The following is a 27,559-nucleotide window of genomic DNA, read 5'->3' on the forward strand; positions in this document are numbered from 1 at the left end:
TGAAACTTCAGCAGATGAAGCACATAGGCACCAGATGAGAAAATCAATTGTGAAAAACTCACTCCAAATCCATTCATCAAGCGCCTAAAGGTTTCTGACAGAAGTACACCACCATAGTAAGGAAAGAAAAAAAAAAAAAAATTCTACTCTACCTCCATCACAGTTGCAAAACCACAGCCAGCAGGGTTATTCCGCCTGGCAATTTGGACTTCATAATCCAGCCACGGGGTCAAATCACCAGCCACTAAAAGGCAGAAAACTCTGAACCAGAGTTGACCACATTAGCCACCATGCCACTATTTGATGGTATATGGCCTCAACACACTCACTGAAGCCAAAGGAGTCTTGAGAACTTCCTTCTTGGCTAATAAATATCAAACTATTCACGGCTAATGGAAGTTACCAACACCTCTTTCAGGGAAGCAAATGTACCACTCACCTTGAAAAATACAATCATCCATCCAATCCTAAAAAAAAGCCACAACAACTCAATCCTTAAGACCTCTCAGCATTTTTTCCCCCTGGGTAGTTCAGCACGTTCACGTCTCTGAATGAGGTGTTTTAATCTGTCCACTCCTACAAAAATCATTGATAAAGTAGCAACAAACAAGCACACATCACCACATGACATCGGGTTTCGGACTACAGCACAGTCTATACCTAAAAGTTAGAGGAAAAATCCAGTCATTCCTACATAAAACCTTTATAAAATGACTGTGTAAGCATGCCTTTTCATAGTTGTTGATACTTGCAACTTAACAGCAACCCCATGGCAGCCCAAATCATGTGGCTTTGCAGAATTGTACAATGTATCAAAAATGAAGAGGGGAAAAAAACGTACCAGCGATGATTGAATCAGTAAGCCTCTTTCTTATTTTTAGTTCATTTTAACTGAATATTTTACAATAGTTAGCACTTAAAGACAGCTATTGCCAAAATGGCACTTTAGAAGTGTTTGTGAAATGAAGCTTTATCAAAGAGATGTTATCATGACCTAATGAGTTTTAAAAAATTGGATATGTTTAGTGAGGAAAAAAGACTGATCATCTTTAAGTACGTTAAGGTTGGTTATAAAGGGGGAGGGATAGCTCAGTGGTTTGAGCATTGGCCTGCTAAACCCAGGGATGTGAGTTCAATCCTTGAGGGGGCCACTTAGGGATCGGGGGCAAAATCAGTACTTGGTCCTGCTAGCGAAGGCAGGGGGCTGGACTCAATGAATTTTCGGGGCCCCTTCTAGTTCTATGAAATAGGTATATCTCCAAAGAGGACAGTGATCAATAGTTCTCTATGTGCACTAAAGATGGGACAAGAGAACCTGCAGCAAGGGAGATGTAGTTTAGGAAAAACTTTCTAACTATAATGGTAGTTAAGCACTGGAATAAGCTTCCAAGGGAGGTTGTGGAATCCAAGTCATTAGAGGTTTTCAAGAATAGGTTAGACCAGTGGTCTCCAAAGTGGGGTGTGTGCACAAGAGGATCCTTGGGGGTGCGCATCAGGAGGAGCTTTTTTTTTTTTTTTTTTTTTTTTGCTTTGTCAGTTCAGGCAGGAGTCCAAGCGTTTTTTTTTTTTGCGCTTCGGCAGGGGCTGCGTGATCAAAATTTTTTTACTGATAGGGGTGCACGATCAAAAAATTTTGGAGACCACTGTGTTAGACAAACACCTGCCAGAGATGGTCTTGGTATACTTGGTCCTACCTGAGTGCAGGGGGAGGGACTGCATGACCTCTCAAGGATCCTTCCAGCCCTATATAATCCCCAAAATGAGAAGACCAGAGAACAGGATGAATATATTGTAATTAATTAAAAACTAATAGGAAAGATAGTCCAAGACAATTCTTTCAGTGGAACCTAGTTGATAACATCTGCTCCATGTACTGATATATTAACAAAACTAATCTTTTTTGGCTTAGTAGGATTCACACACTGAAGCATTTAAAGGATTTTCACCTAGAAAGCAATAGGTATTGTCTCACTTGGTAACAAGCTTTTCAAACACAACAATGGGAGCTGTGGAGCCAGTGCTCAGGGTGGGGCAGCACGCAAATCACACAAAGCCACCTAGCCCTGCCTCTGCCTAGGAGCAGCAGGGACATGTTGCTGCTTCAAGGAAGCCACACGGAGCCAGGTAGGGAGCCTACCGGCCCCACACCAACCGGACTATAAACCAGACTTTTAATGAAGATCAGAAATGCCGGTTTATAGAGCTTTCCGGTTGGTAAAGTACTGAATAATAATACAAAAGAAATTTCAAATTATTCTCTTGATAAAAGATGAGTGTTTCCACAACACTTTAAATTCCAGAAACATAAATCAATTTATAAAGAACAGTTTAGGTATTAAAATGAAACAAAATAACCATGCCAGAAAAGATCCAGCTATTTAAATGGTCAAGTTTTACATTCTTGGGAAATACTGTTTACAAAGAACTTTAGAATGGGCACTAATGGAAGTGGCAAGGGAAGTTTGAAGAGTAGGTGTGAATTGAATGGGGAGGTAGATCTTAACAGTGATTCATTTTAATTCGTATTAATGGACTAACTGGTTAGTAGTAAACCATTTCTGTGTCCCTTTTATTGCACATTCACTCAGCTACGAAAGAAATATATGAAATTAAACAATATTTCAGTCCTATTGTGTAAGTTTACCGGGGAATGGATTATAAATCACAATTTACAATAAAAATGTCCTAATCAACTTCTATAACATAGCAGCCTATCAAATTAGCATAAACAAACTTTCTCCCCCACACATTACATTTATTTTCCATAGAGTAAATATCAATACCATTTTTGTAAGTACAATTGAACAATAAAGCAAAATAGAACGTAAAGTTTTTCTCTTCAGACTTACTGCCAGAACACAAAGGACTACTAGGAAAGCTGCAGTAACCCATAGAGACATAATTGTTAATTCACTTCAGTGCATTGCTTAAAGTGTGGTAATTCACGTGCTGCTTGTGCACAGTTTCCCAGCACTTAAAACTTATTCTAAATCAAGTTTAATCAAACTTATCAAATGCACTTATCCTGCTGAGGACCCATTGCAAGTATGAAGTTTCATATTAAATATGAGGAAAAGTCCATCCTTTGTAATAGAATCATGGAATATCAGGGTTGGAAGGGACGTCAGGAGGTCATCTAGTCCAACTCCTTCTCAAAGTAGGACCAATCCCCAACTAATTCATCGCAGCCAGGGCTTTGTCAAGCCTGACCTTAAAAACCTCTAAGGAAGGAGATTCCACCACATCCCTAGGTAACCCTACAAGCATCATGTGGTTGGCTGCTTCACTCATACACAGAGCCCCAATTTTATTTCTGTGGGATGGGCAGGATGGAAGAAAGGCACATTGGATTAGTAATCATGCAACATGTTAGCACCTAGATAGGGGAATATGAATAACAAGATAAATACCATTCACATTTTGCTTCTGTTAGTCTATCTTGAAAAGGGAGTCTCTGCATAGGACTGCTCCTTGGGGGAGGGGACCATATTTTTTTAAACACAGTGAGGGCCTGATCCTTATTGGACCCTTTGGGCACTACTGTGATACAAATATCAAGCTACTACTTATACGGCTGGATCTCTCTATGGCATTTGATCATGTTGGCCATCAATACTCCTGTTGTGTCTCAGAGACAAAGCAGGGATGAACAGAATAGTCAGATGGTTCCATTTCTTCCTTTCAGACTGAATCCACAGGGTTGAGGACCGCCATTCTTCCACATCTAGAACCTTCACCTGTGGAGTCCTACAAGGCTCAATCCTCTCCTTCTACTCTATTCAACACCTACATGAAGCTGAAGGGGAAGATTTTGAAAGAGCATAAGCAGCAATGCCAGCAGTACATAGACAACACCCAGCTCTACATTTTGCTAGCATCAAATGCTAACAGCATTAATTCCTACGACCTTGATTCTAAAGAGCCATCAGCACTCAGATGAGGCTTAGAAGGATTAGATTTGTATCTGTAAATATCAGTAAATGTCAAGTTTACCACGCACAAACCAACAAAAAAAAAATATTTCCATTGATAATTAAAATTTAGAGCTATGCAAATGGAAGAAAAATGATTGACAACAGACTGAAGGATATTTACTTTGTATATTTTCACATGATGTTGACAATTTCTGCTTTAATTTTTTGAAACTCAGCATTTACTGTCAGTAAATTGTCTGACCTCCCCTCCCACCCCAACATCCCACATCTGTGAAAATTTAAACAGAAAAATTGAAACAAATGCTTAAAACCCATAATATTGCACAACTGAAAAATTAAAATAAATAAAAACAGAAAAACGCTTAAACAGATATCCACCAAAACTATACGAAAAAATTAATTCTGCCAATCCTATCAATAGTTGACTAAAACTAAAATGCTGCAAGATGGAGGAAAAAGAAGAATTGCAAAGAATTCCCCATATCTATATTACCCTCCATCATCATAGTAATTTGTCATTCAGTCATCATGGGTCTTTTTGGACTCCTTGCTACTTTTACATACTAATAGTCAAATTAGACAAATAGTCTCAGCTGCTAAAAACTCTAAGACACAACTGGCCAGAAGTCTGTGCTTCATACTACAAGATTTTGATTTGGCCACAGCAGTTCACACATTCACAATTTGATTACTGCAATGCATCATGCCTAGGAATGAAGCCACCAATTCTGATAAAGGTCCATTTGGCTCTAAATTCAGTAATCTGCCTGTTCATCAACAGTGTGCACTATGAACATCCTGCTCTCTGCACTGGTTCCCTCAAGAACAACATCATTAAATTCAAGATTTTAATCTCAACATTCAAAGCATTCCATGGAACTACCTCTTCCCACTCCCTCTCCCCCATTCTCCCTTTATGCAACTATAACTTCTATGAAGCTATGCTATATCAACAAGGATGAGCCTCATGAGAATGGGGGACAGAGCTCTTGGAGCATACAAAAAGAATATATTGATCTGGAATGACCAATTACTCAAGATACTGGATGGTTTGAATATGTGCTTCAGTGAATGGACTAATTTGTTTTATTTCCCTCCTGAAATAATTTCAGAAAGCACTGAACATCTGAAACTACTTTATATAAAGCATCTATTAATGGGATCCAGGTATTGTATGAAATTGAGATGTTATTAAACAGGTCCCAAGTGTGGGACTTAAGGTCTCATGTTGTACTTTATTTTAAATGTCCAAATTAATGGTTATATTAAATAACTGAAATAAGATTATGGCAAACTACTCCTGGGGGAATACTGCACCACTGTGGACATGCAGAATTCATGTCCCCTGAAGATTTTTTTTCCTGCATAGAAAATACATTCTGCTAAAGAGGCACTGCAGTTATGCCTTTCACCTGCCAGGGGCTGCTGTGGCACCAGAACTGAGGACAGCCTGCTTGCTGACCAGCAGCCGATAGGGAGGAGGAGAGTCTGCATTCCTCATGGCACCCTGATTGCAGGGCCAGGTGAGGAGGCATGGGATATGGACAGAGCATGGCACATGAGGCTGCTGGGACTCACAGACAGGGGTTCAGAAGGGCTAGTGGGGGGACAGACTGGGGCAGGGGCTGAATGGGAGTGCAAGTACACATGGGGACAAGGCAGATGTGCCTGATTGAATGGGAGAGGCTAAGGATCCTGCCAGGGTCTGCATCAGGGAGGTCAACTCCCCACAGCACCCCCCCAACACACCCCCAAAAGAAAACCCTTTTCCATACTTCTCCCCACCCACACCCAGCAACACTCCTGAGTCACTCCCAAGCTCCTTCCCAGCAATTACTTCCCTCTCCCTCAGCTTCTCCATTAACCCTGACTCTCCCAAGCCTTTGCACTGCTTCCGAGTGGTGCAGGAAATACATTGCTGTATTGTAGTTTAAATGAATTACTCATAGTTCTGTATTAATATGCCTAATAAAAAATCTATTTGTCAAAAAACCTTTGCTGTATCACTTTTGTTGTCTGTATTGTTACAGACCTACTTGCTGACAGGTATTTTGAAATAAATTACGAAAAATAATTGAAACTGACATGATTATATTGTGTTATTTTGACAAATATGCAAAATTTTGCAGAATTTTTAATTTTTGGCACAGAATTCCCCCCCAGGTATAGTAATAAGTGTCCTTCAGGTTATACCAAAAAGTTTTGCTTAAGAAACTCTTCAGCCCTATGTAAATAAAATGAAGCAAGTTCTACAAATAAAAGAAGCCTGTGCACAAGTGCCATCTGCTGTCATTTTACCAAATGCTTAGGTAGTGTTTACGTTAGAAGGGCCTAAACGAAGAGGAAGTTTAGCCCTTTCTTTCTACAGTCCTAAAGGCTCAAGTTTTCTTGGCAGTCCTAAGAGATGAAGAGGAAAGCAAAAACTAAAAAGGGAGCCAAGAGATTAAAGGAGATAAATCAGGAACAGAGTTTAGGCTAAAAGAAAATAACTGCAAATTTAAGCCAGATCAGTCAGAAAAGAAATGTTGTTTCTACAAAAAAATAATTCTGAAGAACAGGAATGCTTCAGGAAACACAGCCTTTGATACACTGGTTCAAATCCAGCCAGAAAAAACCAACAACAAAAACAAGTATTTTTTTTGGTAAAACCTGGGATTTTTTCAGTAAAACAAAAAAAGTTTAAACTACTTAAATGTGGGAAAGCGCCTCCAGGACACTCAAACCAGCATCTTCATCAGCACTAAGTACTGTAGTGTGTTTTTGTTTGCCTTTTAAGAAGAGTGTCAAGAACTTTCAGAAGGAACCAGGCCTCCTTACCCACCTTTGAAAGTTTTGGTATTTGTTTTTTGGGTTTTTTTTTTTAAATTGATACTATTTTTCTGTATTGATAGGGCATTGTCCCACAAGTGATTTTTAAAAAATGAAATCTGATAAAGGTCTGTCATCATAAGCCTTGTCCAATGAACCACCAGCAGCAAAGTAACGGTCTCACAAGCTTTTCTAGATTTTATTGTCTTCAATACATTCTAGGTTGAGAAAACTACTAGTAAACATTTTTAAATTGTTTATTAAATTTGCCTTCATTTTGGACAAGAAGTGCTTACTATGCTCCAATATACTGCCATTCTTTGCTTTGCAATGCCACCCTGTGGATGAAACCTGGTACTTCATGTATACTTATCAAAATACTGCACTGGAAAAAGGTCATATTAATCCTCTGCAGGTGTCAATCTGCGTACTCTCATTTGTTGTCCGAATATAGCAGTTGTGTCCTGATTCTGTGGCCCCTCCTTCAGTTGAGGGAGTTTGAGGCCTTAAAGTTTCAGGCGGGCCTAGGACCACCCTCCGAAGATCCAAGTAGGCTACAAAGTTCCTATTTATTGACCACACGTATTTTCCTAGATAATTATTTTTGTTTTAAAACCTGCTTTAAGAAATTAAGCACAAATGTTAAATTAATAACTGTACCACTGGACTGTGGCAGCATGGAAAGAATGTAAGGATTAAATCACTGCAATGAACATGCCATTAAGGAAAGCAGGCTTCTGTGTTCCTTTATTCATACGTGACATACAAAACAGTTATCTAGAAAAAAAAATTCATCTGAAAAATACATAATGATTGGTGAAGTATTTTTACTGGATTCAGTTACTAAAAAAGATATTAATCCAATGAGATCTATTGTGCACTGCAATCATAAAACAGACTAAGACAGACAAAATACAGCAGATATTAATTTACAAGAGAGAAAATATTTTAAGGGTTCATTCACAAATGATTTATGTCTATTGCAAGAACAATTTACATTAAGTATATGTAAACCAATGGAATTATGAAGTAGAAAAAAAACACCTTGTCAGTATTTTCTTCTGGAATATCTTTTGTGACAAGAAATTAAGTGACACAAAGACAGAAAAATACACCTCTGCCTGAGGTTCAATCCAGTTCTATGAGTCTAGGTGTAGAGCCCTGCCTATTCAATGACATTCATTCTCTGTTTCCCTATCAGCCTCTCTCTTATACCTCTTCCTCAGAGGAATAATGAAAGGGAAAGAACTTGAACTGGAGTTACCTGTTCTCTGGGGACCAGTCAGTGCCTCTGAACCCTGTAACAGGAACACCTATTTCATTAAACTGGACTGTGTTATTGTGCAGTTTTGTTGTCGCCTGCCACACAATGACACTCAGCAGATGCATCTTCAAAAAAAATGTTTTTAAAGTTGAAATTCAGAATGAAGGAAAGAGTAATTTGCAGAGTAAAGAAGAACATGTCATGAAAAAAATTAATTTCTAAATCCTTTACAAATGAAATACTTAAGTTTTCACCAAAGTTAAAGAATGTTTATAATATGTACATACATAGCTATAATATATAAAAACATTCACAATAAAAGACAATTTTTTTAAAAGTTATAAACATACATTTAATAACCATATTATTTAATAACCCTGTTTAAAATAAATCAGTGAAGTTGGGAAATAATTTAAGAGTTGTCTCATCCTTTTATTTTCTAGGCTGGGGCTGTAACAGCAGATGGGAAGATTTCTTTATGTTTGAGAGCAGTCATTACCTTAGGCTCTCCAACATACAAACTTCCTTAAATATTTTTTACTCTTGGGGGAATTCTGTGCCCCTACAGATGCACAGCATTCATGTCCCCTGCAGATTTATTTGCATCAATGCAGGAAAATGACTCTGACAGAGAAGCAAAGGGAAGCCACAAGAGCAGTCATGCAACTCTCCCCAGCAGTATGTTCTGGATGCCCAGAGCAGCTGACAGAGAGGTAAATCACTGTAAGGCAGAACTGGGGAAAACCTGGCTGGTTGCTCCTACCCTGTGCCAGGCTCAGCTGCTAGTCCCGGCTGGGCTGGAGAGGACAGAACTTCCTCTTCTCCTGCGCAGCATCTGGGGCCGGCTCAGACTCACCCCCAGATTTCTCCCCAGGCTGCAGGAAGTTCTGCAAACTCCCCCCCACCACCACCCGGCTTCTTGCGCCCATCGCTCCTCATCTGCAGGGGGTGGAATAGCTGTATAGGGAGCTGCTCCCCCATCCACCTAACTACGTGCATCCGCAGCCTCCTACCAAGCCTCACCCCCCTGCATCTGGACCACTCAGACAAGCCACCTGCACCCAGATCCCCACCCCACTGAGCCCCACTCCCCCAGCATCTGGGGCCCCCACAAAACCCCCACACACCCAGACCCCCCTGCCAAGCTCTATCCCCCCCACACCTAGACCCTCCCACCCCCTGCTGAGCCCCAATCACCTTTACCTGGACCCCCCTGCAGAGTCCCATTACCATTGCACCCAGAATCCCCCCCAACAAGCCCGTGTATCCAGATTCCCCCTGCATCCCCCACTGAGCTGCCTGCATCCAGATTGCCCCACACAGAACCCTCTCAGCTCACACCTGGATCCCCCCTTACTAAGCCCCTCCACACTTGGATTCTGCCAGGCTGAGCCTGCCTGCCCACACCTAGTGCACCTGGCACAGAGGGACAGGGCCCTGGGGCATTTCTGGGGCAGGCCCAGTCCTTGCGCCATGTCAGGGTTGGGTACAGCCTCACCACTGAGTCCGTGTCCTTGGGGGGAGCTGCAGAGTTCTCTCCCATCTCTGTGCAGCCAGTGGCCTGTGCTCCCAGTGCCATGCTGGAGCCTCCACATTTATCTGACAAATAAAATCTGCAAAATTTTAAAATATTGTGCGCACAATTTTTAGTGTTTTGGAACAGAATGCCCTCAGGAGTAATTTTTCAGAGATGACACCAGTTTGATCATCAAGAAAATGTCAAATGCATGTTTTTAATTAGATGACACTTTCATCCATGTTCAGACATTTCTGGAGGGAAAAAAGTCTCTCATTATGTTTACCTCCATTTATTTATACTTAAAAAAAGATTAGTGAGTATTTTTTTAATGTGCAAATTATACAGTCAAAATGAAATGGTTTTCTTTTGCACCCATATTGGACACAGACGCATCATATTTAAGTCAGCTTGTGGACACTTTTGTTTAGACTGAAATTTTCAGGCTGGGAGTCTGCCTCAGGCTGACTTTTTTTTTTTTTTTTAATTTTATTAAAATTTCAGCCAAAATGATTCAGCCATGTCTGAGAGGGAAACTAGGAAAAATACATTATTGTACACATTAAAACATGCTGGAGACCTTTTCTGAACTGCTCTAGTGCCCCCATGCTTTGGAGCATGCTTTGGCGCAGGGATTTAAAATTTGGCATTGGGTGGGACTTTTGCATTATGGAAGTGCTTTTTGCAATCCCTGTGAAAATCCACCTATATTTGGTTAAGTTAAAAGCCTTTGTAAAAATCAGTTTACACATGCTCAGGAAAGATTTCCTATATTTTAGCAATTCAATTCACTAAAGATCTCATCCACACTGAACATGCTCCAGTCTGGGACTGGGCACCTGAATGGACAGCAAGGAGCCTGTCTCTTCTGTATTCTTAATGCCTCCTTGCTGAGCTCAATCAAAGTGGAGAAGGGAGCTGCCTGGTTCGAATGCAGACGGAACAAGGGAGGAACCTGAGTTGTGGATAGGACTGGGGTGTGGCACGGAGGAGGAGAAGGAAACCAGCACTGGATCACTGACATGAAGCCAGGTGTGGAGACTGGAACTGGAAGCTGGGGGTGGGAATGAGGGATTGGAATGAGGAGTTGGGAGACTGCGAACCAGTAAAGTGGAAGGAGGGAAGACCGAGATCAGATGAAGAGCCATGGGTAGGGATTGGGAGTAGGATGAGAAGCCCAAGGAGTGGAGGAGACTGGGACTAGCTAGGGGAAGAGAATGGGACTGAGATGAGGAGCCTGAGGTGGGGGAAGACACAGAACTAGGGCCTTGGCTACACTCAGGACTTCCCAGCGCTGCGAGGGGAATAGCGTGCAGCGCTGCGAGGGGAATAGCGTGCAGCGCTGCGAGGGGAATAGCGTGCAGCGCTGCGAGGGGAATAGCGTGCAGCGCTGCGAGCGGAATAGCGTGCAGCGCTGCGAGCGGAATAGCGTGCAGCGCTGCGAGCGGAATAGCGTGCAGCGCTGCGAGCGGAATAGCGTGCAGCGCTGCGAGCGGAATAGCGTGCAGCGCTGCAGGCTCGGATTACACTGGCGCTTTACAGCGCTGTACTCGCTGCGCTTGGGGGGGTGGGGGTGGGGCGTTTTCACACCCCTGAGCGCAGCAAGTTGCAGCGCTGTACAGCGCCAGTGTAGCCAAGGCCTAGGACAGAACAATCTGTGCCGACTAGAATATACTTCCTTCTAATCTTAATGGAATCCAAGATTTGAGTCTCACCATTCCTCTGCTGACAGAAAATATCTGTGAAACTAACTGGCCAAGTGTCCCATCCCACCTCTAGTGCTGGTCCACACAGAGAATGACAACCTACTAATGCTATTAGTTACTCCATAAGCTCAAATAGCAGAGGTCTATGCAGTGGATCTGAAGGTTCCAACCCTGCTGATGAACCATGTGAGTGTCAACATAATGTGATGGAATTTGTCCTTTCAGTTTACTTTTTTAAACTAGCTTTCAATTTACACACAAAAAAATGTCAATACATTAGGGGGTCCTGTGGAAAAAAATTGTATGTGACTATCAGAATGCATACACAAAAGGAGGCCAAATTAAAGTTGCATTGGCAACCTTAATTCTGGCTTTTGCTAACTTTGAGTGCTTAGTTTTACAACCTTAATAATAGTCTTAACAGTTTGTGTGTGCTCATGGTATACCTGAAGTCTTACATTCATGTGCTTATACAATAGATTTCTTTCTCTTATCAAACTCAATTGTAAAAGAAAAGCCCTGATGAAGTCAAACAGTATTAACATAACTGTTTATCAATAACTTCACAGCAATGTAAACTGATACTGCATTATAAGTGTCTAACAAAAAGTGGACAAGAAACTCCGATGGAACAGACTCTACCAAATAAATTACCCCAAGGTTCAGTCTGTACAGTAAACCGAAACATAAAATAAATACACATATATAATACATAAGAGCAAGAATTCCAGATCAGACAACTGGTCTATTTAGGCCACTTTCCTGCCTCTGATTTTGGCCATCACACAGGTTCTAATGTACTCTCATGAATAAAGTTCCACGCATCAGTGTTTGAGGTTCTTTTACTGATCTTATTACTGCCATCATCTAAGAAGTGCTGCCAGAATAGAATACTGCAAACATCTCTGCATGCATCTTCAGGAAGCCTTCACTATTGCAATACTCTTAGGTTCCTCCAGTACAGCATATTGAACTCCATGATTACACCTCATGACTTCAATAGGACTCCACACATGCACAGGATTCAATCTCAGGGTCCCCAGTGCAGGATTAAGTCCTCAGACTACAACTTCTTCAGGACAGGGTCTCTGTCTTTCTACTGTACAGCACCTAGCATATTTTGGTCATTACTATAATATAAAATAATAAACTACACAAGGACTTAGATTTCAGCTACTCCAAAACCATCAACTAAAACTACAGCTATGTCTAATGTGCTTTTTGCATGGGCTGAACATTAAAGTCTTGCTTTTAAAGTTAAAGCACTTTACAGTCCTAAAACATCTTATTTATAAAAGATTTACAAAGTATGGAATCAAAACTGATCAATAAGATGTTTTGCCCATGACAACATGATTAATGTTTTATTACAAGACATGCCCTGAAACATGAAACAATACAGTGCATTATTACTATGCATATTGATTTTAATTATAAATAGAACTCTATCAGTTGAATAAGCCATTTTCCTTTCTGACCACATGTTGGGCTCAGATATTGAGAGCTTCAGTGATAAAAATTAGACCCTACTATATACAGGACTAAGAAATTGTAACCTGGGTGGAAAAGTAATTGACCTACCATTTATAAAATAAATCAAAGGTTTTCTGAAGACCAGCTTCTGAAACCTCCACAGACAAACTTTGCAACTCAGCTACATTTATAGTAAAAAAATTAAAGACATACACAAAATACAGTCATTTACCTTCATCTTCTCCTCCCATTCCATGCCTCAATTTCTTCTATTTCTTCACCTGACGGGTCCAATCATAATCTTAGACTGCGAGCTCTCAGGGGCAGGATCTATTTTTATTTGCCGTTTGTACAGTGTCTAGCACAATGGTACTCTGATCCCTAACTGAGGCCTCTAGGCACTATTTGTTAACTGCATTACAATGACAACTGGCAATTTTTCCAAGCCTCAAACATCAAATTCTGTAAAATTCAAACTTTAAGTTAAAAAAAAAATAATAATAATATCCCCAGCACTGTTGATTGTGCAGGTAACCTTCCAAATGCTAACCAAGCATAAACCAATGCAGCGTTGTTTTGGTGATGCTAATTTTAATTCTCCCTCCCCCAAATCTCATAACATTTAGTGTTTTTCTTAAAGTTCCATCTTATAGCCATTTTATATAAAAATCTCAGCTTCCATTTAAAAAAAAATAATACATCTTTAGCACTTATGACTGAAGAGACAAAGCTTGAAAACATGAACCACACAAACAACGAGGAATCCAGAGGCACCTTAAAGACTAACAGATTTTTGGGCATAAGCTCTCAGGGGTAAAAAAACCCCCACTTCTTCAGATGCATGAACCACACAGACTCAAAAACCAAAAGGAAAAAAAAAAAAGTTTTTAAAACTCTCATGAATTTTTAAGGTAATCTTATGATTTTGAAGTCCAGTTCATGATTTTTAAACACTTAAGGTTGGCAATACTAGGGTCTGTATCTCTGCTACTGCTCATAATTTTCCCAAGCAGCTGAAAGAGTGAAATTAGAAGACCTCAAGGTCAGTTTCAGAGCTACTGTTCTGTGAGCAGCTTTGAAACTAACAAAGAACATGTAAATTTCATCTGCGACTGTTCAGATCTTAAGGCGGGATATAAAGACAGACACTAGCACTGTTCACCCAGAACAAGGACTCCCAAAAAATACAGGCTGAGGGAAAAGTACAGAGAAACCTCAACCCGTAGGAGTCTGGGAGACAGACTGTCAGAAGTCTCAGAATGGGAAGGTAAAAAATGGGCTCCTCCTTCCCTTCCAGAAACCAGAAGATCTGAGGGCTTCAAATTCATCAGGACACCTATTAGGAAGAGGTTGATATAAAAGATGGAGCCCAGTGCAGGCTCCAAGGACCAGAGAATTTTTCACTTGACCAGCGCTCAAAGAGCCGAGGACATCACTATACTACTGATGAAGGCGTATGGGGAGAGGGGAGTATTACAGCCACAACCATGTGTTAACGAAATATTAACGATGAAATGCTAAAAACCCCAAAGCCAACAAAACTCAGAAGTTACTTGCAGACTGACAGAGGCTCTAGAGAAAGCACAGGCCTACACCTGGAGTACTAGAGACTTCTGCCAGCACAGCTCTATCAGCCAAGGATGACAACCCTGACCACACAGGCGACTCTGCCTGTACTGCACACGTAGCTCTAGAGGCGAATGCCCCCAAACCTGGAACACACACCTTAAAAGTTTCCCAGCCGGCCTGGGGCTTTCCGTGGCGAGGGATTGTCCCAAGGCCCCGGAGAACGTTTACCCAAAACCTGCCCTGCAGGCGAGCACAATAGCAGCTTGCCAGCCACCTGGGGCGGGAATGACTTTACCCCGCACGGACGGGCAGCCACCTCTGCCTGGGGGCCAGCAGCTGGGGCAGAGCAAAGCAACCCGCGGCGGGGAGAAGGCTTCAGCCAGGGCAAACAAACGCCGGCTCCTGCAAGGAGAGACCCAGCCCCCGCAGCGCTGCCGCGCCGGGGCTCCCCTGCCAGCAGCATCTCCCCACTCAGGAGCCCCAAGACCCCTCCTCCCCTGCGCCCCTGCCCTTCCGCGGCCGCGCCCCCGCCGCCACGTTTCCCCAGCGCCCCTCACCCGAGTCCAGCCCCAGCTGGTAGCAGGCCAGCGGCTCCAGGGAGAGCTTGTAGCCCTCGAACTTGGGGTCCAAGAGCAGCCGCTTCACGCGCAGGGAGCAGTTGGCCGCCGCCTCCATCCCCCCGGCCAGGCCCGGAGTTATTGCCTGCGACGAGGAAGAAAGTTTGGAAGGAAACTGTGTGCGTGAAGCGAGGCGCCTCACTGGCTCAGGTAAGGAGCATGCAGAGCGTGGAGCACCATGGGAATGGTAGTTTTAGGGCTCTAACCGCAAGGGATCGCTGCTGTCAGTCGCCAGGCATGTCGGGAGTTGTATGCCGCACAGGGGTGGCCAGAACGTGGGGCATGCTGGGAGTTGTAGTTCTAGCCTCCTAGGGCACCGGCACGTCCGAGCGCCCAAACCTTAGGGCATACTGGGAGTTGTAGTTTTTAAATTGAGCAAGGGACGACGTTGTCCCGGACTCCATTTCCCAAGGTACCCCGCGCGAAGGGAAGGGCAGGAGTTTGGCAGGGCTGGGTTCTCCCTGGGAGACGGCGTCGCCTTCTCCTCCCACAGAGCTGGGCGCGCCGCCGCGGGGGTGAGTCCCGGGGTCCTGAGCGAACCGGTCGCGGGGTTCGACTCTCCGCAGGAGGGGCCGGGGGCGCGCTCAGAGTGGGCAGGGAGCCGCGGGGCTCGGCCTGAAGTTCCCGCCCCCACCCGCGCCGCGCGGCTGGGTTCCCGGCTCTGGGGCCAGGCCCGCGCTTCCCCACGCCGCGGGGCGCAAAGGGCTGCCATAGTGGCTGGCCTGGCTCTGGGGCTCCTGCGAGCCTTGGCTTGGCGCCGTGCTCCCCGGGCCTGGCGGTGGCGCTGTGGCTACCCCTCCCCCGCAGTGGGTGTAGCTCAGCCCCGACTAGGGTTACCAGATGTCCTGGTTTTAAAGGAACAGAGAGTCCTACAGTCCTGTTTTGGGGAACTTTTTTCTTATATAGGCGCCTATTACTCCCCGGCCCCCTGTCCCGTTTTTTCACAGTTGTTGTCTTGTCACCCTAGCCCCGACCCACAGGGCCTGGGGGAAGGTCGGGAGGGGCGGGTCACTCGCTGGCAGGGGGGATGGGGAGAAGGCAGGTCACTGGCTGGAGAGAAGTGGGGTCTGGTCATATTGCCCGGGGGGGATGATCACTGGGTGGGGAGAAGATAGGTCACTGGGCGGGGAAGTGGGGGAGTAAAGGGTCTGGTCACTGGCTGATGGTGGAAGTTGGGAGGGAGAAGACAGGTAACTAGCTGGGAGGGAGGGAGGGAGGGGGTCTGGTCACTGGCTGTGGGTAGGGAGACGGCAGGTTATGGGGGAGTGGTGCTGGTTTTCCCTCTCCATCAGATGTGCTATGGAGTCTCTACCCTGTGGAGGCTCGGGGGTGGGGGGTACAAAGGCCCTCTGGTTGAACGTTATCTGAAACTCAACAAGGAGTCTGGTGGCACCTTAAAGACTAACAGATGAAACTCCGCTCTTCTAACTTTATAAAAAGAACAGGAGTACTTGTGGCACCTTAGAGACTAACAAATTTATTAGAGCATAAGCTTTCGTGGACTACAGCCCGCATCCAAAGAAGTGGGCTGTAGTCCACGAAAGCTTATGCTCTAATAAATTTGTTAGTCTCTAAGGTGCCACAAGTACTCCTGTTCTTTTTGCGGATACAGACTAACACGGCTGCTACTCTGAAATCTAACTTTATAGTACCTCACCCCCACTTTGCTAAATCTGTGCTGCCGTCCTGGTGCTGGCTGTTGCCGTCCTGGTGCTGGCTGTTGCATCATTACACAGGGAGGTGAGAGCAATCAGCTCAGTAGGAGTGACACAAGCACAGCTGAATTTGATGGTCTCCAGTTTCTTATTTGACCATGTCATAGAACCACTCCATAGTTCAGGGCAGGTAGCAAGCAGCCTTTCCTCAAATCAGGGCTGAAATACCAGATCTCGAGGTAAGGTGATAAAGTTATGGGTATGAAGTGGCTCAAGTGAGTTCAGTTAGTTCTTTTATGAAAATTAAACTATATTTGTTTATCTGTCCTCCCTTTCCTTTAGTGGTGGAGAAATTATCATGTGTACATATTATCACAGGCAGCTCTGGTATTTAGGAACAAAAGTTTTCTACATACCTTCATCAAAATATCTGGCAATCTCTTATTAGAGCCATGAATTTAATAACTGTAGAGAGACAAGGTGAATGAGGTAATATCTTTTACAATAGAACCTCAGAGTTATGAACACTGGAGTTACTCATTTGGAACTGCAAGTATGCAATCAGGCAGCAGCAGAGACCAAAAAAAAGCAAATATGGTATAGTACTGTATTAAATGTAAACTACTAAAAAAGAAAAAGGGAAAGTTTAAAAAAAAATTGACAAGGTAAGGAAACTGTTTCTATGCTTGTTTTATTTCAGTGGGTCTCAAACTTTTTTACTGGCGACCGCTTTCATATCGCAAGCCTCTGAGTGTGACCCCCCCCCAATAAATTAAACACCCTTTTAAATATATTTAACACCATTATAAATGCTGGAGGCAAGCTGGGTTTGGGGTGGAGGTTGACAGCTCGTGACCCCCCATGTAATGACCTCGTGACCCCCTGAGGGGTCTCGACCCCCAGTTTGAGAACCCCTGTTTTATTTAAATTAAGATGGGTAAAAGCAGCATTTTTCTTCTGAATACTAAAGTTTCAAAGCTGTATTAAGTCAATGTTCAGTTGTAAACGTTTGAAAGAACAACCATAACGTTTTGTTCAGAGTTATGAACAATCTCCATTCCTGAGGTGTTCAGAACTCTGAGATTCTACTGTATTGGACCAACTTCTGTTGGTGATGGAGACAAGCTTTTGAGCTTAGATGGAGCTCTTCTGGTCTGAAGAAGAGCTCTGTCTAAGTTCAGTAGCTTATCTTACCAACAGAAGTTGATCCAACAAAAGATATTACCTCACCCACCTTGCGACTCAAATATCCTGGGACCAACATTGCTACAGCACCACTGCACACAACTTTAAGAACTGTGACAGTTTTTTCTCTTTTTACCAGAATTCTAAAGTGGAGGTGAATGTGCAGAAAACACTAGTTAATCAGGAAGCAAAGATTATTGTATACAGTTTGACTGGGTCATCAGCAGTGAACAGTAGTTTCTGAATGTATGTGAGGACAGTAAGGTTCATTCATATGTGATCACCTTGCTGAGTTCTGTTAATTAGTATTTCTGATATAAACAATGTGTGACTGATGACTTATTATGACTGTCTTCAGTAAGTTGAGTTAACATCTTTCTCTTGTCTAATTGTAAATTAAACAAATGCCAAAAACTGAGGGGTTACACTCAAAATGCTGCAGCTGTGCCGCTGTAGTGCTTCAGTGTAGGTGCTGCCTATGCTGACAGGAGGGGTTCTCCTATTGGTAATCCACCTTTTTGAGATGGTTGCCAGATTGCCGAAAGAATTCTTCTGTCAATCTAGTACTGTATACATGGGGACCTAGGTTGGTTTAACAATGCTACTCAAGGGAGAGGATTTTCCACACCTTAAGCCGACCTAATTTTCTACTGTAGACCAGGCCTAACAGACTGTAGAGAGCATAAGGGAAACTTAATTGTTTAATTACATACATGTTTTCTTATGTTGCAAATGACTAGTAAGCAATGTTATTAAAAAATCTTTTTTATATAATTATAGATTTGCTGTGGAAATCTAGGTTTTCAAAATGAATAAAGATGCACAGATGAGAGCAACTATTAACCAAAAACTAATAGAAACAGGAGAGCGAGAACGGTAAGTAGATTTTTTTTTCTTATATGGTTTTTATGCTCATTAAATGTCATAAAATGACATAGCATGAAGGATGTCCTAAAAAGTAAAAAAGGCGAAATCCCTTCTATGATTGTAAATGCTGCAAAACAGTTGGGAAAATCTTGTGTATTATACCAGTAAAGAAGACTTAATTAAAATATTCAAAAGTAAGGAAAAATAAACCCTCTCGGCCAGTTTTTAACTAAAACAAAAAACTGGTAAAATAATAAGAGGTGGGAAAGTTGGCTTATAAATCCCAAGTGAACACCAGGGTTGTTGTTAATGGAGAAAACATCTTTATTGGATCTAAAATTACACCATTAAACAACGATGTTGCAATTTATTCTTTTTTTGGGCCAAGAGGGAGAGGTGCAGTTTCCTTTTTCTGTGTTCGAATTTCTTCCCTCATGCTTCTGTATGAGAGAAGAACATGAATATCTCTCATTTAGACTTTCAGCTATCTAGTTAACAGTGAATTGGTAGCCAGAAGAGACTGGATAATAGAATTTCTAAGCTAGAACTTATTTTCTTTGCTTTCTCAACTCTCTTCTTCCTCTTCCCTCTCTTTCATCCTTCATACTATATGCACAGTTTCTCCCTCTTTGTCAGAATGTTCTAAGTTTAAAATCCCTTGCATCAGTGGATCTCCAACTCCTTCATTTTCTGAGACCCTTGAAAGAGAGAGGTCCTCTCTCATGGACATTTTCCTTCCCATTATCATGTTTTGTGAATCACTGCCATGTTACTTTTCGCTTGTTCCCCTCCTAGTTGTGATGATGTATTTTAGAATAGTGCTTTGAAAAAATGCACACTTGCTACTAGGATGCTTAAAAGGATAATGAGGCATTGTTTACTCTTAAATCAGAGTAAAATAAGTTTTTATCAACTTTTTTGGCAGGAGGAGTGGAGAGAAATTGTTTCCCTAAAATATTATTGCACAAATAAAATCTAAGCACAGTATCAGGATTGTGTTCTGTTACACACAGTGGTGGAGCAGTAGAATTTTTTCTTGAATTCAGATTATCCAAAACAGCAAAGCAACCACAATTGGTTTTAATTTGGTCTTCCAGAATCCCCTACCTTGTCCTTCCTCATCCAAACATCTTACCTCTTAACATTCTACTGGTCAAAGAGGACTAGACTTCACACTTCAGACTGCTGGGCCAACTCCTTCAGTCAAAAATGGGGGATGGCTTGAGCAAAGCAGGATGGTCGAAGGCTAAGTGCGCTCCCAGCCCATGTAGTAAAGGACTGAAATTTCTGCTACTAAGCCACTATGCTAGTTTACCACATCTTATTTTAATTTGTTTCTCCTTCACCTCTTTACTTATTAGTCTGCTGCTTTCCCATATCCAGCGTACCCCCTGAGGGTAAAGGAGGGTTACTCCTGTGCTCCTTCACCAATAGCTGAAGGAACAAAATAGAGTGAAACTGTCTTGAATCCTTTTCAGTTTTGTTCTGCACTTGTTGATTTTGTTGAGATGAGGTTATATACCAGGCACGTTCCCCCTTTCCCAGACTTCTCTGATGATAAAAATATCATAGGATATTCACTGCCCAGTTTAAATCTCCAATGAAAACATAGTTTGGATACTTCAAATTCAGAGTTACAAGTGTTTCTTTGAAATCACGTCACTTACACTTACTCCTGGCCATCTTGGATCCCTTTGAATACAGTAGCTTATTTTATTTCCCAGCATGAGTTAGTGTGCAGCTGTGCCTACAAAGGCTTACAGTGATGTATTTTTTATAACCTGTTTTGAAGTGAAATATTCTTTCTTTGCAGTTAAAAACACTTTTTCTTCTAGTAAGTTTACTTTGTCATCTTTACAGCCTTAAAGAGCTGCTGAGAGCCAAATTAATTGAATGTGGCTGGAAGGATCAGTTGAAGGCACACTGTAAAGGTAATTAAGGTTAACTACATTCAACACCCTTAGTTATTGCCTAAGGTAAGAGAATAGATATATCACTTCTAGCCAAATAAGAGTTCCAGATGAAAGCTTGACTACCTGAAGGTCAGTGTGAATAAGATAGAGATGATGCTATTGAGCAAGAGAGCATCTCAGACAAATTTTGGAGGCAGGGTATGAATGCTTTCTTATGGGATACTTTCTCACTACAGCTGTACTCACACTGGTGATTTGTAGTTTTGGAATCATCTTGGATGTATCTCTGTTCACCAATTCTCAGGCAACCTGGGTAGCCCAAAATGCATTTTCACATCTTTGGCTGATGCTGACTTTTTGAAATTTCCTCTGATTTGGACTTCATTATAGTTGCCAAGGTCTGTTGTATTTAAGCTTCTAAAATGTGTGACTGCTTGATTGCTAACGTCTAAAGAACTGATTCCGATACAGTTTTTCATTTTGACAAGTCATTTTCATGTCACAAGAGGATAAAAGCAGCAAGCAGAGAGGTATGCCATAAATCATAGTCTGTGCTAGATAAAATTTATTTAAAAACCATTGATACCTCCCAGGACAACTAAGATCTTTTCTGCAGATGTGTTTGTATGGGAGGGAGGAGAGTTTGTGCATTTATTTCTTTTTTGTGAAAAATTTTCATGAAAACAAAATCACCGATTTAGATGAAGGAAAACAGCATCGGATTAACTGCTAATTACCAAAATGTTGTTTTCAGGTGTCGATAATAAAGGTAAATACTGAATGTATTACATTTAAATAAAATTCTTATTATCAAAATGGTCAGTTTCCATGGGGGGCTTTCTAAACCAGCACATGATTGTTTTCCTGTTAAAAGCAAAACAAAGAAAACTTTGAATATCGACTTTTAAAGTTTCTTCTGATAAGATTTACTGTGCCCAAATGGCATTTTTGATGGCAGTCACAGTACAGTTTTCAGTAGTTTATAGTGCTAGGATTATTCAGTTCTGTTCTCAACTGAAACATTTTACAGTATTGGTTACAACAGTCATTATTTACAAATGCAGAGCACATTCCAGCAGTGCAGAACTATGCTGATCAAAGTTGAAATTCCTTTCACCATTGGGTTCTGCATTTCCCAAAAGTATTTACTATATTTAAGGAAAGTGATTTTCTGAAAAATAATCCTAATATGCATATGAACACACTAAAACATGAACAGGGAGAATACTGTGAACATGTTTGCTATAGACCTGATCTTTCTAAAGGAGTACTTTCAAAATTGCTGCTATATTCCTGAGCAATTGACAGTATAGTATTAGTGTGTTTATCTCTTTAATTGTCTTCAAATCTTTACAATTGTGCTTCTGGTTAATGTTACATATAATATTTAACTGAAATTAGAGACTTATTCTGGCTGCAGTTCAAAGACTTGTAAATAATTGCTGCATTGCTACATGCCCAGACAGTGCCTATCATTGGTATATACAGAATAGATTTGCTAAATAGTGGTCAAGTGAGCTTATTGATTTGTGCACTTATCTTTTCAGGTTCTTATACCAAGCCCATGATATAGTAATCTGAATGCCATAATATGAATTAGACTAAATCCACAGTAGGATAACATATATATGATGATGATATATAGGATTACATATATATGATTAACCTACATATGCAGGTTTTGTATTATAATATTTGAATAGGCCTGTTTTTCTAATGAATGGATTTAAACTATTCAGGTGGTTTTCTTGGTCTTCCCTAGATGTAATCAAAGAAAAGGGGTTAGAGCATGTTACTGTTGATGACTTGGTGGCAGAAATCACTCCCAAAGGTAGAGGTAAGAAAAGTAATGTCATTTAATGCAAAAAATAACCATTAATGCCACACTAAGCTTACACATTTAAATACTCTAGAAACTTTGTCTAAGCACCAATAACTTTAACACATTGCATATAGAGGAAAATATAATATAGTCTAACTAGTAATCACAAATGGGCTACATGTGTAAATTCATATTGCCATGAAAGCCTTATCGTTTCTGCGCTGACTCATGTATTTAAAATAAATCTTTTTATATGTAACTTTCTTTTAAAAAGACAGAAAAATCTGCTTAACAATTAAATGCCCCAGTAGTCTCATTGACCATAGTAGAATTGTGTGTGTGGTGTATGGGAGAGATGTGTTCATATCTCTGTTGTTTTGGCTGGAGACCTCTGTGAGGCTGGGTTAACAGGGCAGTGGAATATCAGGGGGAGATAACAAGAGCAGCAGCAAGAGAGACAATTTGCATCTCATGAAGAAAAGTGCTTTGTGTTATGGACTCCTTTTTGCAGTCCATTCAGTTGCCCCACAGCCAGTCAGGCCATCTAGAAAACCTCTAGTGTTAAAGAAGATAAAGCTGCTAATAAACAAACTAACAAAAAAAGCCTATTTAATATGCTCAGAAATGAAACTTCTGAATTCCTGTTCTCGGCCCCTGGCTATTCACCATGATAGAATTCCCCTAGCTCAGCAGTTCTCAAACTGTGGGTCGGGACCCCAAAGTGGGTTGGGACCCCATTTTAATGTGTTTACCAGGGCTGGCATTAGACTTGCTGGGACCAGAGGCCAAAGCCCGAGCCCCACCGCCCTAGGGCTGAAGCCCAAGGTCTTGGCTTGGCTGGGCTCAGGTTATAGGTCCCCTGCCCAGGGAAGCCCTTGGGCTTCAGCTTTGGCCAGCTTGCCAGCCTGGGGCAGTGGGGCTTGGCCTTTCTCGCCCCTCACCCCTGCCTGCTTGGGCAAGCTCAGGTTTCGGTACTCCCTCCTGAGGTCATGTAGTAATTTTTGTTGTCAGAAAGGAGTTGCGTTGTCAGAAGGGTGCAATGAAATTTGAGAACTGCTGCCCTAGCTCTTCAGTTTGAGAACAGAGCTTATGGGGTATAAAGTGAGTCAAATCCTTTGCTGCTGATTGCATCTCACCTATTGCCAAATATAAATCCTTCCTTCTTCTGCTCTCCAACCCCAACAGGAGACTGCTGAATTGGCTTGGTGGCGTTCTAGAAAAGTCTATCATGCATCAATAGAATTGCAGGGGCAACTTATGATATACTGCGCTGCATATATCTTTTTCTTTTTCTCCTATTTCTTACCTGCTTTTTTTATTTGTATTTCAGCCTTGGTACCAGACAGTGTAAAGAAAGAACTCCTACAAAGAATAAGAACCTTCCTTGCCCAGCATGCCAGTCTTTAAGATTGACATTAATTCTGAGTACAGTATTTTTGTGTTTCTGTATTATGTAAATCATGCCAGAAATTGGAATACATTTTTCATGTTTTAGAATTTAAGTTCATTTTTGTATGATTAGTTACAAGTGTTTCATTACACTGCATTAATTTCTTAAACTTGCTGTTTTAATTAAAAAAAAAAAACTTTTGTGGTTATGTGTGTTTTGAAGGCTCTCATCTTCTGTTATATTAAGCTGGTGACATGTTAATTTCCAGGCATCTTTTGCTACTTTGCACTAAGTCATTACATTAAGTCAATGCATTTTTTATGATTTTTGAATACATGAACCTGGTAAGTACAAACACATTCACTCTTTCAAAATTGTGTGTAAATATAATAGAAATGCAGATCTGAAAAAAGTAAATATCTGGACAATAGAACACAGTATTCTATTGTATAAATCCTGTTTAGTATGGTTAATAGTTGGATAGCACCAAGGAAAATAAGGACTCTGTACAAAATTCTGTTGATGACATTCTTGCCACCAAGTACTTAACCAATATCCCATATGGTGATAGAAAGTTACAAAAAGTGCTTTCTTTGGAGTTTTTTTTGGTATATAATTTATAGGACTTCTGGATAATAATTGAACCTGGATCCACATTCCAACTTTACCAAAAGATGCTTTAACTTCTTTCTTTAGTTAAAAAGAAATGCTGCTACTGCTGCGTAACAACTGCAGTGTTTCACCCTTACAGCTTTCCAGTGGTGTATGAGATCCAGATATGCTTCAGTATACTTCATATACTGAGGCCCTTCTGGATAAAGATACTACATACTGGCAATTTTTTTTTTTCATCAAGCTGATGAATCTAAAATTCTGACTAGAACAGACACAAATTAAAACAATAAATAATTGTGCTGAAATAACTTACAATCATAATCATCACTCCCATAATCGCATTGGTCGTTAGGGCACCACCATTGATGAGCAATCAACCAATTGTCACCATCCCTGACGATTGTGTGTCAGTGCTTGAGTCTCTGCGAAGTCCATTCCTGTCCACTCTTTTATTTTGTCAATCCATCTCTTCTTCTGTCTACCTCTTCTTCTCTTCCCCTGTATGGTCCCTTGGAGGATGATCTTGGATTGGCCAGATGATCTTGTTACATGGCCGTACCACGTCAGCTTGCACTTCTTCACGATCATCACATGAGGTCTTCATATGACCCAGCGTATTGGGTGATGATGTTGCGGACCTCTTCATTAGTGACGTCGAAGTAGGAGATGTCCAAGATTTTATGGAAGCATCTCATCTTTACAACCTGTATTTTACGTTCAAGTTCTGCCGTAAGAGTCCATGTCTTGCATGCATACAGAAAAATGGAGATGACTAATGCATGCAGCAGTTTCAGTTTGGATTTCAGGGAGATGTTCTTATTCCTCCAAATTGGCTTTAGCTTTGCCACTGCTGCTGCTGTTTGTGCAGTTCTTGCCCAAATTTCTGCCTTGGATCCTTCATCAGTGATGATTGCCCCAAATACTTGAACTGTTTCACTGTCTCCAGCTCTTGTCTACTGACAGTGATATGTGAGCTGATCCCATCACGTCAGCTTGCCAACCTTGTGAAAGGATGGATGAAACCTCCGCAAAATATGGCATGGAAATCAGTGCAGAGAAAACTTACAATAATAAAACACTAAAATGACCATGAGCAAGGATGATGATGCGGAGGGCTTGCAGGAGGGAAGAAGTGTTTGGCTTTTGCCATGTTCAGTTTGAGTTAGCAGTGCACTCAGGAGATAATCAGATAGGCAGGAGTGAATGGAGGAGGAGCAATCAGGAGATGAATGAGGCAGTTGATCAAATTCCTTTTTATAAAGAGAAGCCACGTGAATCTGAGAACTGGAAAAAGGAATTCTTGTCATTCAAGTCACTGCTAAATGTGTGTTGGATTATATCAGAGAAACTCTAAAATGCTGTACTGAAAACCAAATGATAAAGCAACCAGCAACAATGGTGTCCTAGTAGGATTAGCTGTTAAATATGAAATACCATTGAGGTTTTGTTTTAAAAGAATGTGTGTCAAATTAGACTCTGTGGTGATGGGCACATTTCAAATGTGTAATGCGGGAAAGTAAACAAATGGTAGCTACTTTCTACAATTGTATAAATTGTAGATATATAATAGAATGCTAAATGTCATTTTTTGTTCATAGAAATTGTTTTGCCAACTCAAAGTTTCTTCATCTTTGCTCCAGTCAGCCAATATCTGACAGTGTACTACAGGATTCATTATAATTTGCTCCTTGTCATGCAACTTGATAGTATTAGGTTCAGTTACTCACAAAATAACTTTGCTATGTAGTGTAATGAAACACTTTTAGATTTCTGCGTATATTTTAAAAAATCCTAAAACATGGGGTTTGGACGCCTTTGGGGCTGAATGGTTAAGGGCTATGGAAACATCTGGATCCCAGAGAGTAGCAACCATTTTAGATATTCAGCAGCTGTTACATGAAATTAAGTAATAGACTCAATACGGTTCCTAGTGTCTTTTCCATCACAACTGGCACTTTAATGATCTGGTAGTGATGACTTAAAAGTGCTGTCCAGAAAAAAAAAGTAATCAGAGTTAAGCACTTATTCTTTTTCAAGTGCTTGCTCATGTCCATTTAAGGTGTGTGTGTGCCCACGCACACAGTCGGAGATTTTTGCCTTAGTGGTACCCATAGGGTCGGGTGTAGTGTCCTCTTGAGTGCTGCGCTCATGTGCTGGTATATGAGAAGCTGCCAACCCTACATCCTCTCAGTTCCTTCTTACCACCTGTGATGTTTAGTTGGAGCACCCTGTCTTACATCGCAAGAGCATTAGCAGTTCTTACAGTCCATTGTTCTGTCTCCTTTGTTGTTAGTTGATAGGTACTTAGACCTTTAAGTTAAGTGTTAGAGTAGTTGTTTAGGAGAGTTCCGGCTGGGACTTTGCCTTGGAGCGGGGCATGCCCCATTCCCCAGGCTTTAAGCCACGTTCATCGTGCAGCCGGCCGATGCCCATTAGTGACCCCCACGAGAGCTGTTTAAAGTCTCTGGGGAAGTCCCACAGAAAAGATAAGTGCAGGATGTGCAAAAACTTTTGCCTTCAAACTCACAAAGAGCGGGATATCTGCTTGAGGGCCTTCCTCATGGAGACTGCACTTTGTTCTACCTTGTTGCCCTCTCGGTTGGACTGCACGCCTGGTGCATCGGCACGCAGCGCACCACTGGCACCAGAACCCTCCCCGCACCATTCCTCCTCCCTGGTGCCTAAGAAGCACTCGAAGTCGACAGGCCTGCCAGCACTGCAGAAAAAGGAGGCTTTGGGCAGAGGACCTATGTCAGGCCACATGCCTGCCCCGGAGCTGCTCGCGGGTACCGCTGCGGTCAGCCCCCCTAGTCCAGCCAGGGACCCATCTCCAACTCCTGGGAGCGGCAGGGGGTCTCGGACCCTAGTAGGGTCATCTGTGCCTGAAGCTGGCCCAGCGGCCAAAGAGAAAGTAGGCCAACCGGCACCGCAGACACCAAGCCAGGCAATGGATCCGGCCAAGGCCCCAGCATCTGTGGGCAAGCTCGTTATGGGACCGACCCGTAAAGCAGCGGAGTTTCCCTGATCCTCGGACCGCAGGCGTTGGTCCCCATCACCGCGGCCCTGGACCCCAGCACTGTAGCTTTGGTCCCCAATTAGAAGACACAGGTCCCTGACGCCAAGGTCTCCACCTGCAAGGCACGGGACACCTAAGTTGCGATCTCAATCTCTGTACCCATGGTACCGTCAGGCCTCCCACCAGAGTTCGCCACGGCATAGATCAT

At 42.1% G+C, this 27,559-nt stretch overlaps 2 protein-coding genes across 3 annotated transcripts in view; one reads left to right on the forward strand and one right to left on the reverse strand.

Annotated features, from left to right (window-relative positions):
* Positions 1-14,962, reverse strand: part of NUDCD1 (NudC domain containing 1) — a 119,099-nt gene extending 104,137 nt beyond the window's left edge. Inside the window, exon 1 of the mRNA XM_005287275.5 lies at positions 14,829-14,962. Within this exon, the coding sequence (XP_005287332.1) occupies positions 14,829-14,946 (118 nt within the window). The 5' untranslated portion in view covers positions 14,947-14,962. The remainder of the gene's footprint in view (positions 1-14,828) is intronic.
* On the forward strand, positions 14,899-23,928 carry ENY2 (ENY2 transcription and export complex 2 subunit). Of its 2 annotated transcripts, none has more exons than XM_024105215.3 (5): positions 14,899-15,038; positions 18,509-18,604; positions 20,456-20,526; positions 22,271-22,345; positions 23,661-23,928. In XM_024105215.3, exons 2-5 carry the CDS (start codon positions 18,537-18,539, stop codon positions 23,735-23,737), a joined length of 291 nt encoding a protein of 96 aa, XP_023960983.1. In that variant the 5' UTR covers positions 14,899-15,038; positions 18,509-18,536; the 3' UTR covers positions 23,738-23,928. The 2 variants fall into 2 exon arrangements, with proteins under 2 accessions (XP_023960983.1, XP_005287330.1); XM_005287273.5 differs by lacking the exon at positions 14,899-15,038 and adding an exon at positions 15,262-15,403.
* Positions 23,929-27,559: the final 3,631 nt, after the last annotated feature.

Source organism: Chrysemys picta, chromosome 2 (genome assembly GCF_011386835.1).
Source record: "Chrysemys picta bellii isolate R12L10 chromosome 2, ASM1138683v2, whole genome shotgun sequence".
Taxonomy (NCBI): Eukaryota; Metazoa; Chordata; order Testudines; family Emydidae; genus Chrysemys; species Chrysemys picta.

Coding starts and splice junctions, on each gene's coding strand:
- ENY2 (XM_024105215.3), top strand. CDS start 18,537: ATGAATAAAGATGCACAGATGAGAGCAACTATTAACCAAAAACTAATA. Junction 18,605..20,455: donor GAAACAGGAGAGCGAGAACG/GTAAGTAGATTT, acceptor TCATCTTTACAG/CCTTAAAGAGCTGCTGAGAG. Junction 22,346..23,660: donor AATCACTCCCAAAGGTAGAG/GTAAGAAAAGTA, acceptor TTTGTATTTCAG/CCTTGGTACCAGACAGTGTA.